The sequence below is a fragment of the Pangasianodon hypophthalmus genome, chromosome 6 (assembly GCF_027358585.1).
Source record: "Pangasianodon hypophthalmus isolate fPanHyp1 chromosome 6, fPanHyp1.pri, whole genome shotgun sequence".
NCBI classification, from domain to species: domain Eukaryota; kingdom Metazoa; phylum Chordata; class Actinopteri; order Siluriformes; family Pangasiidae; genus Pangasianodon; species Pangasianodon hypophthalmus.
In genome coordinates, this window is record NC_069715.1 from 1250547 (window position 1) to 1268307 (window position 17761).

The 17761-nt window shown below is 42.3% G+C and overlaps 1 protein-coding gene across 1 annotated transcript in view; it reads right to left on the reverse strand.

Moving 5' to 3' along the window:
• LOC113524633 (uncharacterized) overlaps positions 1-17761 on the reverse strand; it is an 81551-nt gene that overhangs the window by 50917 nt on the left and 12873 nt on the right. Inside the window, exons 6-8 of the mRNA XM_053234989.1 lie at positions 16874-17047; positions 12920-13087; positions 177-350 (exon numbers count right to left, since the gene is read on the reverse strand). Of these exons, the coding sequence (XP_053090964.1) occupies positions 177-350; positions 12920-13087; positions 16874-17047 (516 nt within the window). The remainder of the gene's footprint in view (positions 1-176; positions 351-12919; positions 13088-16873; positions 17048-17761) is intronic.

Below are 17761 nucleotides of genomic sequence, written 5' to 3' on the forward strand. Positions count from 1 at the left end.
ATGATCTGCTCACTGATACGGCTCTGTGTGCTCAGGTCATCCTCTCTATTAAACACTAATTGTGGTGACTAAGATAAGGAACCACAATATTTTGGTACTTCGACTTCAGTGTACAGTCAGAGTTCAATACTGTCAATGTATAAGATGTTTATCTGTTAGATGTAATTAGACGTTACCTCACGGTCTCCAGTTTACAGTGTGGATTATTCAGTTCTGCACAGAGCAGCTTCACTCCTGAATCCTGAATTCTGTTCTTACTCAGATTCAGCTCCCTCAGGATGGAGGTTTCTGATCTGAGAGCTGTGAGCAGAGCTGAACATCCTTTCTCTGTCAGATTACACTCACAGAGCCTGAAAGCACAAAAAATTACAGTTAACTGTGGATTTATGGGTAGAAAATCCCATTAATATCCCATGGTCTGTGTTTGGTGTGTATTTATGGCTTTAAGCAGAAGTGCTTTGGTAAGATAATCTAAAAGCAGTTCTCTACATGCAGCCTGTTCTCCTCAAACTACTCATTACTACTGAAAACATACAGAAACTGGATGAATTAAACCTGAAAACAAATCATTCGACATTTACATTTGTAACGGAAGTTTCCAAATTAATAAAGAATTATATTTCTTACTGAAGTTTTTCAGGACTGCAGTGTGGATCCTTCAGTAAAGCAGAGAGTTGCTCTGCTTCTGAATCTCCTTTTATTTTCCCACTCAGATCCAGATCCGTCTGCAGTATTGGGTTTATACCTAGAACTTCATTCAGATGATCATAAACTTTCTGTGCATCAGGACTTTTCACCAGCCTGAAGAGAAAGAACAGAGAAATGAAAACACTTCTTATGTTTACACCAATGCAGTGCTACCTTTTTTTTTTAAATCAAATGTCCACTCCACAATGGTAGAAATAGTGGAAAACTGCCAAGTATTAGTATGCTTACTTTAGCACTTTTCTTGCTTTAAACTTCCTACATCAATTTATAATTGGAATTAATATTGGAATAGAATTAAGTAATTTAAAAAAATGTTTTAAAAAATCCAAGTAACCATGCATTTATGTAGTGCACTTGGGGCAGTGGTGGCTTAGAAGAAAAGAATTTTACTGTATGTAATGTACACGTGACAAAGATTTTCTTCTTCAAAGATTTGTACTGATCAGCTCTACAGTGGTATAAACAGTGAAACTGAAGCAGTCTGACCAGTGCTACTAATCAATAGGAATTACTCACAATTTAAGGCTGGATTTTACAAATACTGGGAAAAAAGCTCACCTCAGTGTCATCATTTTGCAGTTTGGATCATTCATTAAATTCCTGAGCTGCTTCATTCCTGATTTTCCAGGGTCGTTCCCTCTGAGATCCAGCTCTATCAGGTATGATGAGGGGTTTGAATTCAGAGCTTCAACCAGAGCAGCGTATCCTTCCTGCTTAATATTACAGTCTGAAAGTCTGGAGAAAGAGGAGAAATGTTTAGTTTAAAAACAATAACATAGGCTCCTGTGTGAGGTAAACGCTCGCCCTATCTTCGTGAAATTGAGAATCTGAATCTCTGTAATGCCACAGCCATCTGTGGACATAAGACAAAGTAACAAAACTAGCCATTCCCTCAGGGACAGGCATACTCTCTCCCCTGTCAATCACAGTGACACTAGCCAATCAAGATTCAAAGATTCAAGATTCAAAGCGTATATTGTCACGTGCACAGTGAGGAAACCAAGTTTCCCTGAACAATGAAATTCTTCCTTTGCTGTCCACATTGAATGCCAAGATAGAAACTATATAGAAATAAAAATCAAAACAGACATGCACATACATACAAACAAACATAATAAAGTGTAGACTATGTTACAGAAGTAGAAATATAGATTATATATATAGAAATATAGACTATGTACATCTGTATGTGTGAGTGTGCAATGTTGACTTGTGCATATGAAGTATATAATGTGCAATATTGACTTATGTACAAAACAATACAATACAAATACAAAAACAAAAACAATAGTACAGTAGCCTGTAGTAAATTGAGTGCAACTACACAATAACAATAGCAGCTGTCACATTTAACAATGTGCAAATCGAAATGAAGCTTCTTGATAAGAAGTAGCACCAGTAACATTTACAAATGTGCAAATTGGGCTGTAGCAGTTCAGTCCACCTAATCTATGAGATGTGTGAGACTAGTCTGTGTCCACTGGCTACCGATTTAGAAGTCTAATGGCTGAGCGGAAGAAGGAGTTCCTTAGTCTGGAGGTTCTGCATTTCACACTCCTGTACCTCCGTCTCGAGGGCAGGAGTGTGAACAGTCCGTATTGTGGGTGGTTTGGGTCCTTAAGGATGGAGGCAGCTCTCCTGTGGACTCTGCAGTGGTAAATAGTCTGCAGATAGGGCAGTGGAGTCCTGATGATCTTCTCAGCAGTCCTCACCACTCTCTGCAGACATTTGCGGTCCCTCACTGTAGTGCTGCCATACCACACAGTGATGCAGCTGGTCAAGACGCTCTCAACAACGCAGCTGTAGAAGTTGTTGAGGATCTTAGGCGACATGCCAAACTTCCTCAGCCTCCTCAGGAAGTATAGCCGCTGTTGTGCTTTCTTAACCAGCTGGGTGGTGCTGAGTGATCCGTCCTATCACTGCGGTGTCGTCGGCGAACTTCACGATGATGTTGTCCTTGTGGGAGGCGACACAGTCATGTGTGAACAATCATGAGCATCTGTGAGATTGTGTATGCGGAAGCGGGATAGACAGCACATTTCTTTGAGTGTGTTATGCTGCCTTGTGACACAGCATGAGCAGCAGTTTGAAAAGATGTGGTTGGCTGGCTTCACGTATCTGGGAGGCGGCACCTGTTAGCCTGATCCTAGCTACGCTGTCGTGTGATAGGGGAGATCTGGCTGGTGGGCTAGAAATAGAACTTGACCAAATTGGGGAGAAAATGACGCCTGACGGGTGGCAGCCAGTTGCAGCAGCTTAAACTCTCTTCTAATTTTTATTTCTCGCAGTCTGTATTCTAACCCAGAATTGTGCGATAGTGTTGTGTGTGCGTAATCTCACCAAATGCTAACATATATGATGGATGAGCTCTTGGAGTGTCCCGGTTACAGAGGAGCCAGGCCAACAAACATCCCGGCGGAGCTAAGAAGGTGTCGACGTGGGAAAAGAGCAGGCTCGAAGACAAGGGAGAGACGGCAGAGGAACAGGTGGAGGTGCAAGCCTTGTTTTCCATTGATTATTATGGGAAACGTGAGATCGCTAGCCAACAAGACAGATGAGCTCACTGGACTAGTAAACAGCCAACATGAGTACCGTGAGTGCAGATTGTTGTGCCTCACAGAGACATGTATGAATAACAACATACCAGACTGTTCGGTGGAGATAGCCGGTTTCACAATGGTGCGAGCTGATAGAGGGGCGCAGAGTGGCAAGATACTAGGAGGTGGTCTTGCTGTCTATGTCAGCTCTAAATGGTGCAACCCCAGACACGTAACGGTGGCGGGGAGCATCTGTACTCCACATATAGAGCTTTTAACAGAGGGACTAAGGCCATACTATCTCCCCCGTGAGTTATCACGTCATTGTGATCACTGTTTATATTCCATCGAGCGCCGTTGCGGCACGCTTGAGTGATGTCATTCACTCCACCGTCGTGGATATACTGAAAAAACACCCACAAGCTTTTATTGCAGTAAATGGGGACTTCAACCATGTATCCATTTCAAGACTGTTAAGAAACCTTACACAATATGTGGAATGTAAAACTAGAGGAAATAAAACTTTAGACCTGCTCTATGCTAATGTAAAGGGGGCATACAGCTCCAATGTCCTCCCCTACCTTGGCAAGTCAGATGACAATTTGATACATCTTGTACCAACATACAGCCCTGCAGCAAGTCAGCAATCTATCACCACTAGGACTTTTAAAGTGTGGTCTAGACAGGCTGAGGAGGCTCTGTAGGACTTCTTCCAGTCTACAAACTGGGACTTGTTCCTGGAAGTTTACAAAGAGGACATTGATGGTCTGTCCCGGTTTATTACAGACTATATCACATTCTGTGAGGATAGCGTTATGCCCAAAAAGAACATCCGCTGCTTCCTGAATAAAAAACCATGGATCAATAAGGACATCAAAACTCTCCTCAACAGGAAGAAGAGGGCATTCATGGCAGGAGATGGGGCAGAGGCGAGGACAGTTCAGAGGGAACTAAAGAGAGAATTGAGAAGGGCCAAGAACAGCTACAGGGAGAGGCTGGAGAGAAAGCTCCAGTTAACAATGAAAAAGAGGTGTGGAACGGAATGAGGACAATCACTGGACTCGATACATCAGGCCCAGTGGTGGAAGGGAGTCATGACCTTGCCAATAGGTTAAACCTGCACTTTAACAGGTTTGACTCAATCCTGTACAGCTCAGCAGGTCCCTCCTCCACTACAGGCCAAGCAGCCACTGCACACATGGTGACCTCAGCTGCTGTTCATCCCTGTCCTTCACCACCCTTCACCACAACCGCTGGGGAGGACTGGAAGGGGAGCAGCTCAGCTCCCCTCTCCCACCCTAATAACCCCAGGGTTAGTGATAACTTAACCTTCAACTGCGTGCCTGCCTCATCTTCTTCCACCTCTTTCCCCCCTAGGCCACCTATTACATCGAGCCAGGTGAGATGAGAGCTGTCCAAGCTCTGTGTCACCAAAGCAATGGGGTAACATCAACCCTAGGCTCTGACGGCTTGTGCAGATCAGCTTGCAGAAGTGTTCCTGCACCTCATCAGTCTTTCCTTAAGACTGGGGAAGGTACAAAAACTATGGAAGACCTCCTGCATTGTCTTCGTACTGAAGAAAAAACATCCAGAGACTCTCAATGACTACCGGCCAGTAGCATTGACCTCTCATGTCATGAAGGTCTTTGAGAGTGAGCCTCAAGTGAGTGGTTCCCAAGATCCTCTGCAGTTCGCATACCAGCCTAGGGTTGGTGAGGAAGATGCAGCAATTTACCTGCTGCACAGGGCGAGCTCACATCTGGAGAAGTCAGGAAGCAGTGTGAGAGTAATGTTCTTCGATTTTTCCAGTGCATTCAATACAATCCAGTCAGCTCTGCTTGAAAAGAAGCTTTGTGCTATGCAGGTGGCTCAGAACATGGTGAACTGGATAACAGACCATCTGTCCAACAGGCCACAGTTCATCCGACTGCAGTCCACACACTCTGAGGTACTGATGGGGAACACCGATGCCCCCCAGGGAACAGTGCTGTCGCCACTCCTCTTCACCATCTACACCGCTGACTTTACATACAACTACGGAAAATGCCACCTCCAAAAGTTCTCGGACGATTCCTTCATTGTTGGTTGTATCTATGGGGACAGTGAGGAAGAGTACAGAGGGGTGGTGGAGAGCTTTGTGCACTGGGCTGAGGAGAATTATCTTAAGCTCAATGTAGCAAAGATTAAGGAGTTGGTAGTAGACTTCAGGAGGAGTAGGAAGCCACCAACCCCCATCACCATCAAGGGGGAGGAGGTGGAAATAGTACACCCCTAGAAGTACCTGGAGGTGCACATCAACTCCAATCTGGACTGGAGGGACAATACGGAGGCTCTCTACAGGTAGGGACAAATTCGCCTGTACTCCACTCCTTTAATGTGTGCAGCAGGCTATTGAGGGCCTACTACCAGACAGTAGTTGCCAGCGCATTATTTTTCGCAGTGGTGTGCTGGGGAGGAGGTGTCAAGACTGGGGAGAAGAACATGATAAACAGGCTAGGTGAGGAAGGCCAGCAGGGTGGTTGGCCTACAGCTGGACAGCCTGGAGGTGGTGGCGCAGAGGAGGATTAGGAACAAAATAAAGGGGATCTTGGAAAACCCTTCCCACCCCCTGTATGAGGAGCTTTGAGAGAGGGGGAGCACTTTCAGCCAGAGGCTGACCCTTCCCAGGTGTAAGACAGAACGCTTCAGACGCTCCTTCATGTCAACGGCTATATTCATTATACAACAGCACATGATCTGCCACCTAGAAGTATAGTTTATTTTTTTTTTAGTTTTACATTTTAATATTGCGTGTTTGGTACACGTATTTATTTATTTGCACTTTTTATTAACCTATTTATTTATTGTCTGCTGCTGTGACAAAATGAATTTCCCCTTGGTGGAATTAATAAAGTGATATTCTATTCTATTCTAAAATGGGACAAACAAAAACACAAACCTAACTACCCTGATGGTGACTAAGCCATTCCTGAATATTACAAATATGTTTAAAATGATGTTATTCCACCTCTGTGATCTAGTAATGTATAATTTTAAATGACTTACACAAGCTTCTGGAGTTTGCAGGATGAACTCTTTAGTAGAGTAGAGATTTTATCCACTGCTGGATTTCCCAGTGTATTCTCACTCAGGTCCAGCTCTGTCAGGTGTGAAGGGTTTGAAGTAAGAGCTGATATCAGATCAGAACAGCCTCTCTGTGTAATACCGCTCTTACTCAGCCTGCAGACAGAGAACACAGCTGAGAAAAAGATCTTAAAATAGAGTACAGATAACCAACCTTCATGAACACTAAAAATGGAAAAAATTGCTATGTCCAGGGCTGTACACACAGTGCAGTGGACTGTGTTAATGTGCGTTAAACTTCCATCAGATCCACAGCAAATCATATCAAATTCAGAACCTTCAGTGCAGCAGTACTGATTACAGCAGTAAGTTATACACCACAGTAAGAGAACTTTATAGATCTTTAATATGAAATTTATACTGGTCGGGGTGGTGGTAGATGCAGAGTGTAACCCAGGATTGCTGGGCATGAGGTGGTAATACACTCTGTACTCCAGTCCATCACAAACATTCATTCACACCTAGGGATAATTGAGGAAACCCACAGGGACAGCATGTGAAACTCCACACAGACAGTCCCTTGAGTACAGGATCAAACCAGGAACCCTGGAGTTGCGAGGTGGCTGCACTACACCACTATTATAAGATTAGGTTCAGAAATCAGACCACACACCTGAGTCTCTCAGGTCTGCAGTGTGGATCTTTCAGTAGAGCAGAGAGCTGCTTCACTGCTGAGTCTCCAGATATTTTCCCACTCAGATCCAGTTCTCTCTGCAGTAAAGGGTTTGTACCCAGAACTTCAGTTAAAGAAGCACAGACTTCCTCTCCTTCAGCACTTTTCAACAGACTGCAGAGAAAAAAAAAACAATTGCACCTGAAGGTGTAGGTCAGGGTGCCAGACTCAAATTGTGCCCGGGCTACATCAGTATTTTTGTGAGACCCTGAAGGGATATAACTGAAGTCTATATATATTCTTTTATTTATTTAATATATTCCATCGATTACCACAAATAACCTAGAATTATTATAATATAATATAAAAATTTTATTATTAGAAAAAAAATAAAAAAATTTTTATAACATGTATACATATGTAACATATATACAGTATAACATTTATACTGATTATATAAAATGGTTTTATGTATGCATTCCTTTGTTTAATCACATTTTATCGGACACAAGCTGCTGTGATAAGAAAATGTATTTTATAGCAACCTTACCAATTTAACTGTACAGATCAGGAAAACAATCAGGATTTTATTTTGTATATTTCCTCATCTCTCAGAAATTAATTTCTGGTTACGCCACTGCCAGCACAACACGCAACTAATTTTGAGAAGTGACTGTGAATTATATAAAGTGCAGCACACAGGCATTGATTTTAATCTGTGTTTTAGCTCTGTGAGAGGAGCCAGTGCATGCTGTACAATAGCAGTAGCTACAATACAGGTCTGCTGTAAATACTAAATAGGGTGAAAATGCTAAGCAGTAGTGTGCCACGGCCTGTTTCAGTTTTTTCCAGGTTTATGTGAGCCAAATGCAGGCCAGATTCAGATACTATGTACCACACAAGTACTTGCCTAATATCTATATCATAAACTGATCTGGGCTGTGTCTCCTTGCTTGTGCTGCTTGACCTTAGTGCAGCTTTTGATACCATTGATCATGCTATTCTCCTCAATAGACTGGAAAATGTAGTAGGCATTAAGGGAACGGCCCTTTCCTTGCTCAGGTCTTATTTGACTGATCGTTATCAGTTTGTAAACATAAATGGTGACTTCTCTTCTCATACTAAGGTAAAATTTGGTGTCCCTCAAGGTTCTGTCTTAGGCCCATTGCTCTTTTCTTTATATATGCTACCTCTGGGCAAAATTATCTGTAAACATGGTATTAGCTTCCACTGTTACGCTGATGACACACAGTTGTATGTTTCAGCAAAGCCAGATGACAGACACCAGCTTAATAAAGTTGAGGAATGTGTAAAAGACATCAGAAACTGGATGCTCATTAACTTTCTCTTACTTAATTCTGACAAGACAGAAGTACTTGTACTAGGACCACATGAACTTAGAAGTAAGCTTTCTGATTACATATTAACTCTGGATGGCCTTTCTGTTTCATCATGTGCAGCAGTAAAAGACCTTGGTGTGATTATCGACTCTAGTCTTTCTTTTGAAGCTCATGTAGATAATATCACTAGGATTGCTTTCTTTCATCTCAGAAATATTGCTAAAATAAGAAATATATTGTCACTACACGATGCAGAAAAATTAGTTCATGCTTTTGTTACCTCTAGGTTGGATTATTGTAATGCCTTACTGTCTGGATGCTCCAGCAGATGCATAAACAAGCTCCAGTTAGTCCAGAATGCAGCGGTAAGAGTCCTTACTAGAACCAGAAGATATGACCACATCACTCCTATCTTATCCACACTGCATTGGCTCCCAATCAAATTTCGTATTGATTATAAAATACTACTATTGACCTATAAAGTACTAAATGGTCTCGCGCCACAGTACCTGAGTAAATTTTTGGTCTTTTATGATCCGCCACGCCTACTCAGATCAAAAGGTGCAGGCTATTTGTTGGTACCTCGAATAGTGCGGGCTACAGCTGGGGGTAGAGCTTTCTCTTACAAAGCCCCACAGTTATGGAACAGCCTTCCACTTAGTGTTCGGGGCTCAGACACAGTCTCAGTGTTTAAGTCTAGGCTGAAAACATATTTGTTTAGTCAAGCCGTTAGTGAATAGTTTTTTCTTAGGTACAGGGGCAGGTCTGGAGGGTTCACAGGCATAGAGTGTTGTGGTGAACTGGGATGTTTGGATGCTGTCGCCCCCCACTCTCACGCGTTCACTCAGGTTTGTCGACGGTGGAGTGGCTGGCTGCCTTATGTCCCAGGGTGCCGTCATGTCTGTGTTAGCTTCTGGCTCTCCCTTTTAGTTATGCTGTCATAGCTAGTCTTGCCGGAGTCCCTGCTTGCACTCTGCACGCAAAGTACATTGTCCTTAACCATTAGAGGACAAAAGCTTACCCAACAATCTCTCCCCCTCTCTCCATCTCTCTCTCTCCCTCACTCTGTTGAGCTACACATGCTACTTCTGAGATGCCAGTGATCCTGACCCCTTCTGCTCCTCCTCGCTGCCTGACCCATCCTGATGCACCTTCTGCTCCTCCTTGCTGCTTGACCCATCCTGATGCCCTACTTCTGGTTGGAGTTCTCATCGGTTGAGTTCGCTCGCTGCTGCTGGGGCCCCATATGGACGGCCTGAAGAACCATTTGGTATGCTGGGGATTGTGCCACCTGGGGGCTGTGGAGATGGCTTGGGGATCACATATGGGGAGCTGTACTGTAATGGCTTGGGACTGCGATTGCTGTAGTGGCTTTGGGACTGCGGTTGCCACGAGCAGCTTCGTACTCAGGACTCCATCAGTGGACAGTGGATAGATTTTAACCAACCGGACTCCTTGCAAAAACTGTGATGAATTTATTGGTTGCACAATTGCACTATTTGTCCATATAGTACACAATAATAGAAGGGATTTATTTATAATTGCACTATCCGTTTTTTTTTTTTTTTGATTTGTTCATTTTTAAAATTGTTTTATTTACTATTACTATTATTTGTGCATTGAATGAAATGGTTAGAAAGATAAACATGTGAGAGGTGAGGTGTTGGCTCCTTGCGCCATCCTGTTGCCGTGTTTGAACATTAGACAAAAGCATGGAGTTGATAGCCTTGTTTTTACTGTGGATGGCGTTCCACTTCGGGGAAACTCTGTATGAGCTGCCTAACCCAAAGCTCCTCCAATACAGCAGAGATTTTCTCCTGCAATGGAATAATATTTAGGCCAACAAACCTCCTCTGGATCTATTCTTCCCCAATCTCAGTTGTTTTGTCAATCAATCAAGTGTAAAGTCCACCAGTGAGTTGCCCCACAGGACCAAGAAGCGAGGTAAGCGGGGTGGAGTAATGCCAAAGACTAAGAAAACAATCTCTCTCCTCTATTCCCTACTTTCTATCATTTTATCACATGCACTGTCTCTCCGTAACAAAACTGATGAGTTGCAAGCCCATGTGCGATTTCAGCAGGAATTTAGAGATACATGTTTACTAGTGATAACTGAGACATGGCTTTCAGACAGATATTTGGACACTGAAGTGGCTACTGACGGGTTTGGTGCACCTGTGCACCTTGACAGAGATGCCAGTGCAACTGACATGCCACGAGGTGGAGGTGTTTGCCTACACGTGAATAAAAGATATTGCAAAAATGTTCTTATCAGAGAAAGGCCGTGCACTAAGGATGTTGAACTGTTGTCTGTGTCTCTGTGCCCCTCATATTTGCTCTGCGAGTCTCCCCAAATATTGCCATAGTTGTATATATACACCCATGAGCAAATGGGGATATAGCCTCTGAGTCTATTCTGCAAGTAACCCAAAGACTGCAATCTATATCTCCCGATGCTCCAATTTTAGTCCTTGGTGATTTTAATCACAGTTCCTTGGAAAAGACTTTGAGAGACTTTCATCAATATGTTACATGCCAGACCAGACACAAAAAAGATGCTGGACCAGTGTTATGATTCTGTTAAAGGAGTGTACAAAGCTCTCACCCTTCCCCCACTGGGTGGAGCTGAACATAACTGTGTTCAGCTCATCTTGTCGTATTGTACTGCCCTAAGAAGGGGAAAAACCCTCATCAAACGGATTAAGGATTGGACTGATGATTCCATCCTGAGCCTACAAGGCTGTTATGACTGCACAGACTGGAAAATGTTTCAGGAGTCCTGTACTAATATTGATGATCTTACTGACATTGTCAGCTGTTACATTTACTGTTGTGTAGACAATATAATCCCTGATAAGATTGTGAAGAGTTATCCTACTAGTAAGCCAGGGGTGACTAAATCACATAACAAAGAGGCATGCATTCCAGGAAGGCAATCACCTGGAATTGAACAGATTAAGAAAGGAAGTAAAAACTGAGATAATGAATGCAAAACAGAGTTATAAAACAAAGATTGATAGGGAGTTTGTGGACAACAATTTAGGTTCTGCCTGGGACGGTATGAAAACTTTTGCTGGCATAAAGAGCAAAAGGAACTCTAAGGTGGCACTGGAAGGTTATAGATGTGATAATCAGCTTGCACGAGAGTTTTATAAGTTTTACTTGAGGTTTGACACCCACAATTTCAAAAATGTAATTTTAGAGCAGAAAATAAACCAATCTGACTGCGGTCTTACCCCTTTTGATGAACGTGATATGGATAATATGTTAGAACACTCCAGAGCCAGGAAAAGTCCTGGACCTGATAATATAGGTAGTCATCTGCTCATTTCTTGTGCAGAGCAACAAGATCCTTTTTTTATTACAATTTCCAGTTGTCCCTTAATCAAGAGATGATGCCAAAAAAATTCCCTTGACTTCTTTAGACATGAAGTGATTTGAAAGACTGTTGAAAAAAAGAGCTCCTTCTTGACCCATTACAGTTTGCTTATAGGGCTAAGCAGGGAGTAGAAGATGCTACTGTCACTCTGCTTAACCTGTTATTCAAACATTTTGAAGGTAGTAAAACACATGCTAGGATTTTATTTGTGGATTTTCATCTGCTTTTAATACAATTCAACCCCACATTTTAGTAGATAAGCTTTTAAAATTTGTTCTTAATTTTAGCATAGTGGGCTGGATTCTTGACTTTCTAACTGACAGAACTCAGAGTGTAAGGGTGAATGGATGTTTGTCTGAAGAGATGTCGTCATCCACAGGGTCTCCTCAGGGGTGTGTTCTCTCACCACTTCTCTATATTCTTTATACTGATGATTGTCGCAGTCAGCATGACAACAGACACATTTTAAAATTTGCAGATGATTCTGCTATTGTCAATCTCCTCCATGCCAAAGAAAATGATCATGGTCCTGTTGTAGATGACTTTGTACACTGGTGTGATAAGCCCTCAGCTCCTCCGAGAACAACAATCAAGGGGGAGGTAGTTGATGTTGTTGAAACAAACAGGTACCTTGGTAGTCTGACAATAAGTTGACTTTTAAATGTGTAAATAGGGCCAGCTACAACTGTTTTGCCACCGCAATCTGTCAAAATAAGACCCTGATGACCCTCTTTTACAAATCCTACATTCAGTCTGTATTAACATTTTCTGTAATATGCTGGTATGGCAATCTCAGTGTCAAGGCAAAACAGACAGGTGGTGAGGAATATGCTGGTATGGCAATCTCAGTGTCAAGGCAAAAACTGCTTTGTCCAAAATAGTGAAGGTAAGCAGTAAAATCCTAGGTGCCCAGCAAAGTAATCTCACTGACCTGTATAACAGACAGGTGGTGAGGAAAGCTAAATCCTAATACATCCTATCAGTCAGTGCCCATCCCTTTCACTCTGAGTTTCAGATTCTACCTGAAACCTTTAGGTTAGTTTGGTTAGTAGTAGTGATGTTTTTTCTTGTCATTGTTGATAACAGTGAAAATGATGCTGAGAATGTTTGTAAGGTTTTTGTATTCTATTATCTAAGTGTTTGTATTTTATTGTCTTGTATGCATGTATGTAAAACTAATTGCCCCTGGGGACAAATAAACTGGAAAGTTGAAGTTGACCTCAGTGTCTCCAGTTTACAGTTTGGATCCTGCTGTAAATCAGTGAGCAGCTTCACTCCTGATGCTCCAGGGTAATTCCCTCTGAGATCCAGCTCTATCAAGTAGGATGATTTCAGAGCTTCTGCCAGAGCAGCATATCCTTCCTCTGTTATACTGCAGTCTGAAAGTCTAAACAAAGGACAAAATTATCATATAAATTATCATTCATCTGAATGCAGAATTAATAACGAGAGACGAAGCACAAGCATTTAACCTAAATTACACCATTTACGTCATTGTACTGTGCAACATGATTAAATCAAGGCATTGTGAGATTTTAAAGTGGAGGTGTATCATCATATTTTTAGTGGTGGCCACAAGAACATACATCTACTCAAGAGAAATAACATTTGTCAGTTAATGAACAGTAATTTGTAAAGTAAGCTTATATACTCAGATGGTTGCTTATAAGTCCACTTCTGCAGATACATTTTCATAGTTTATGGACTTAACATTGCCTGCACCGGGCACCATCATATTCTGATTTACCTGCTGTGATTTTCTTGTTAGTAATGTTGACAGCTCTGCAATGAGTAAAGCTAGAGGCGCTGTATAATTTACACACACTCATTGTCAACTTTATTGGGAACACCTGCACACCTGCTCATTTATGCATTTATCCGATCAGCCAATCATGTGGCAGCAGCACAACGCATAAAAACATGCAGATACAGGGCCTCTATCAGCCAAGAACAAGAAGCTGAGGCTGTCATGGGCACAGGCTCATCGAAACTGGACAGTTAAGCATTAGGAAAAAAATTTCCAGGCTTCAACTGTCCAGTTTGGGTAAGCCTGTGCCCACGATTGCCTGACAGGAATGGAACCCAATGTGGTCTTCTGCTGTTGTAGCCCATCCACCTCAAAGTTCGATGTTTTATGAATGCTGAGATGCTTTTATGCTCACCATGGTTGTAAAGAGTGATTATATGAGTTACTATATCCTTCCTGGCAGCTTGAACCAATCTGGCCATTTTCCTTTGACCTCTCTTATCAACAAGTTCTTTCCACCCACAGAACTGTCACTCACTCAATGCTTTTTGTTTTTCGCACCACTCTTTGTTAACTCTAGAATGTTGTTTGTGAAAATCCCAGGAAATCAGCACTTTCAGAAAACTCAAAAAAGCCCATCTGGCACCAACAATCATGACATGATCACAGAGATCATACTTTTTCCCCATTCTGCTGTCTATAAACTGAAATTCCTGACTGTATATGCATAAATAAGCAGGTGTTCGGTGTTCCTATTAAAGTGGACAGTGTATGTGTGTGTGGGTGTGTGTGTGTGTGTATACATACAGTCAGGCCCGGAAGTATTTGGACAATGACAGAGTTTTTGTGATTTTGCCTTTATACACCACCACAATGGATTTGAAATAAAACAATCAAGATGTGGCATTTACCATTTAGGAATTACAGCCATTTTAAGCAAAGTACTTCCATTTTCAGGGGCTCAAAGTTATTTGGACAATTGACTGACAAGAAGTTAACTGACCAAGTGTGGTCCATTCCCTCGTTACTTCAAGACAAATGAAGCAGATAAAAGGTCTGGAGTTGATATCAGGTATTGAGTTGGTATTTGGCAGCTGTTTGACTGGAGCTACCAATATAAAGTCCAAGGAGCTCTCAATGCAAGTGAAGGAGGCCATCATTAGGCTGAAAAAACAGCATAAATCTATAAGGGAGATAGCAAACACCTTAGGTGTGGCCAAATCAACAGTTGGGTACATTCCTAAAAAGAAAGAAAGCACTGGTGAGCTCAGCAACATCGAAAGGCCTGGAAGACCACGGAAGACAACTAAAGTGGATGATAGCAGAATCCTTTCCTTGGTGAAGAAAACCCCCTTCACAACATCAACAGAAGTCAAGAATACTCTGGAGAAGGTAGGCGTATCATTGTCAAAATCTACAATCAAGAGACACCTTCATGAATGTAAATACAGAGGGTTTACAACAAGGTGCAAACCACTGGTAACATTCAAGAACAGGAAAGCCAGATTAGACTTTGCCAGAAAACATCTAAAAAAGCTTCCCATGTTCTGGAATAAGATTCTTTGGACTGATGAAACCAAGATTAACTTGTACCAGAATGATGGGAAGAGAAAAGTATGGCAAAAGAAAGGAACAGCTCATGATCCAAAGTATACCACATCATGTGTCAAACATGTTAAGGCAGTGTTATGAAAGGGCATGTATGATTGCCAATGGAATGGGCTCATTGGTGTCTATTGATGATGTGACTGCTGACAGAAGTAGCAAGATGAATTCTGAGGTGTATAGGGCTATACTCTCTGTTCACATTCAGCAAAACTGATAGGACGCCGCTTCACAGTGCAGGTGGATAATGACCCAAAACATACTGCGAAAGCAACTCAAGACTTTTTGAAGGCAAAGAAATGGAATACTCTTCAATGGTCAAGTCAGTCACCTGATCTCAACCCAATAGAGCATGCTTTTCACTTATTGAAGACAAGACTGAAGGCAGAAAGACCCACAAACAAGCAGCCACTGAAGGTGGCTGCAGTGAAGGCCTGGCAAAGCATCTCCAGGGAGGAAACTCAGAATTTGAGTTTTGAGAACATGGGATCCAGACTTCAGGCAGTCATTGACTGCAAAGGATTTTCATCCAAGTATTAAAATTATGGTTATATTTACAATTATGTCACTTTGTCCAAATACCTTTGAGCCCCTGAAAATAGAGGTACTTTGCTGAAAATGGCTGTAATTCCTAAATGGTAAATGCCATATTTTTGTGGAACCTCTTAAAATAAAGCTGAAAGTCTACACTTCGATCATCTTGACTGTTTTATTTCAAATCCATTGTGGTGGTGTATAAAGGCAAAATCACACAAACTCTGTCATTGTCCAAATACTTCCGGACCTGACTGTATATACACCGATCAGCCATAACATTAAAACCACCTGCCTAATATTATGTAGGTCCCCCTTGTGTCACCAAAACAGCTCTGAGCCATCGAGGCATGGACTCCACAAGACCTCTGAAGGTGTGCTGTGGCACCAAGACGTCAGCAGCAGATTTTTTAAGTCCTGTTGTTTGTCCAGCACATCCCACAGATGCTCAATCAGATTGAGATCTGGGGAATTTGTAGGCCAAGTCAACACCTTCAGCTCTTTGTCATCTTCCTCAAACCGTTCCTGAAGAATTTTGCAGTGTGGCAGAGCGCATTATCCTGATGAAAGAGGCCAGTGCCATTAGGGAACACCGTTGCCATGAAGGGGTGTACTTGGTCTGCAACAATATTTAGGTAGGTGGTACACAACAATATTTAGGTAGGTGGTACAGACCCAAGGTTTCCCAGCAGAACATTGCCCAGAGCATCACACTGCCTCCGTTGGCTTCCCTTCTTCCCAGGGAGCATTGTGGTGCCATCTCTTCCCCAGGTAAGTGATGCACAAGCACTCGGCTTCCCACATAATGTAAAAGAAAATGTGGTTCATCAGACAAGCCACGTTCTTCCATTGCTCCACGGTCCACTTCTGATGCTCACATGCCCATTGAAGGTGCTTTCAGTAGTCGACAGGGTCAGCATGGGCACTCTAACTGGTCTGCGGCTATGCAGCCCCATATGCAGCAAGCTGCGATGCACTGTGTGTTCTGACACCTTTCTATCATAGCCATCATTAACTTTTTCAACAATTTGTGCCACGGTAGCTTTTCTGTAGGATCGGAGCAGATGGGCTAGCCTTCGTTCCCCACGTGCATCAATGAGTCTTGGGTGCCTGAGACCCTGCTGCTGGTTCACCGGTTGTCCTTCCTTGGACCACTTTTGGTAGGTACTAACCACTGTAATCTAATCTAACTTTATCTATTATCTATTTACAGGTAGCTCTACAGATAAAAAAAAATAAACATTTCTGCAATTATTTTTACTTTTTATTTAGGAGAGATGAACTGACCTCAGTTTCTCCAGTTTACAGTTTGGACTCTTCAGTCCAGCACAAAGCAGCTTCACTCCTGAGTCCTTCAGAGGATTTCTGCTCAGATCCACCTCAGTCAGCTTGGAGGATTCTGAGCTGAGAACTGTGTGTAAAGCCGAGCAGCTTCTTTCTGACAGGTTACACTTACTGAGACTGAAAGTAGAAAATGTCAGAGGAACTCATAAAACATTGAGCCCTTTGTAAACCCAAATACAAAATAAGACAGGTAATCACTGCTATACACAGCATATTCATGGTACTACCACAACTATCACAGCGTTATAATTTGTGACAAGAGGTTGGGTCAGTATCAGGGATGCACTGATACAATTTTTTCAGACTGAGTACTAGTATATATTTTGTGGTACTCATCTATACAACAAGGTATTGACCCTGGCAAAAGGAAGTGTGTGCATCAGTACTCAGTGCTCGCAGAACTTAAATGATCTCTCTCTCTTTTTCTATCTCTCTGTATACACACATATATATATATATATATATATATATATATATATATATATATATATATATATATGTGTGTGTGTGTGTGTGTTTGTGTACTAAGTTTTATATTATTAATAGGTTTGCTTTTCTCTAAAAGAGTTTTATCTAACATTTACTTATGTGTGTCTGTGTGTTCAAGGCACCTGTAACAAGCCAAAGAGAGAGCCGACCAACATAGAGCCATGTGTGTCCTTGAATGAGTCCCTGTGACCACCGCTGCCATGCCCCACATCACGCTGCCGAAGATGGGGTCACAGGACAGCAGCTCACGGCTCAACAGCTTTCGGTCACAAACCTGCTGGTATACCCAGACCTGAAGCGGGCCATATTGCAACAGACTGGCTGCACCCCCGAACAGCACTA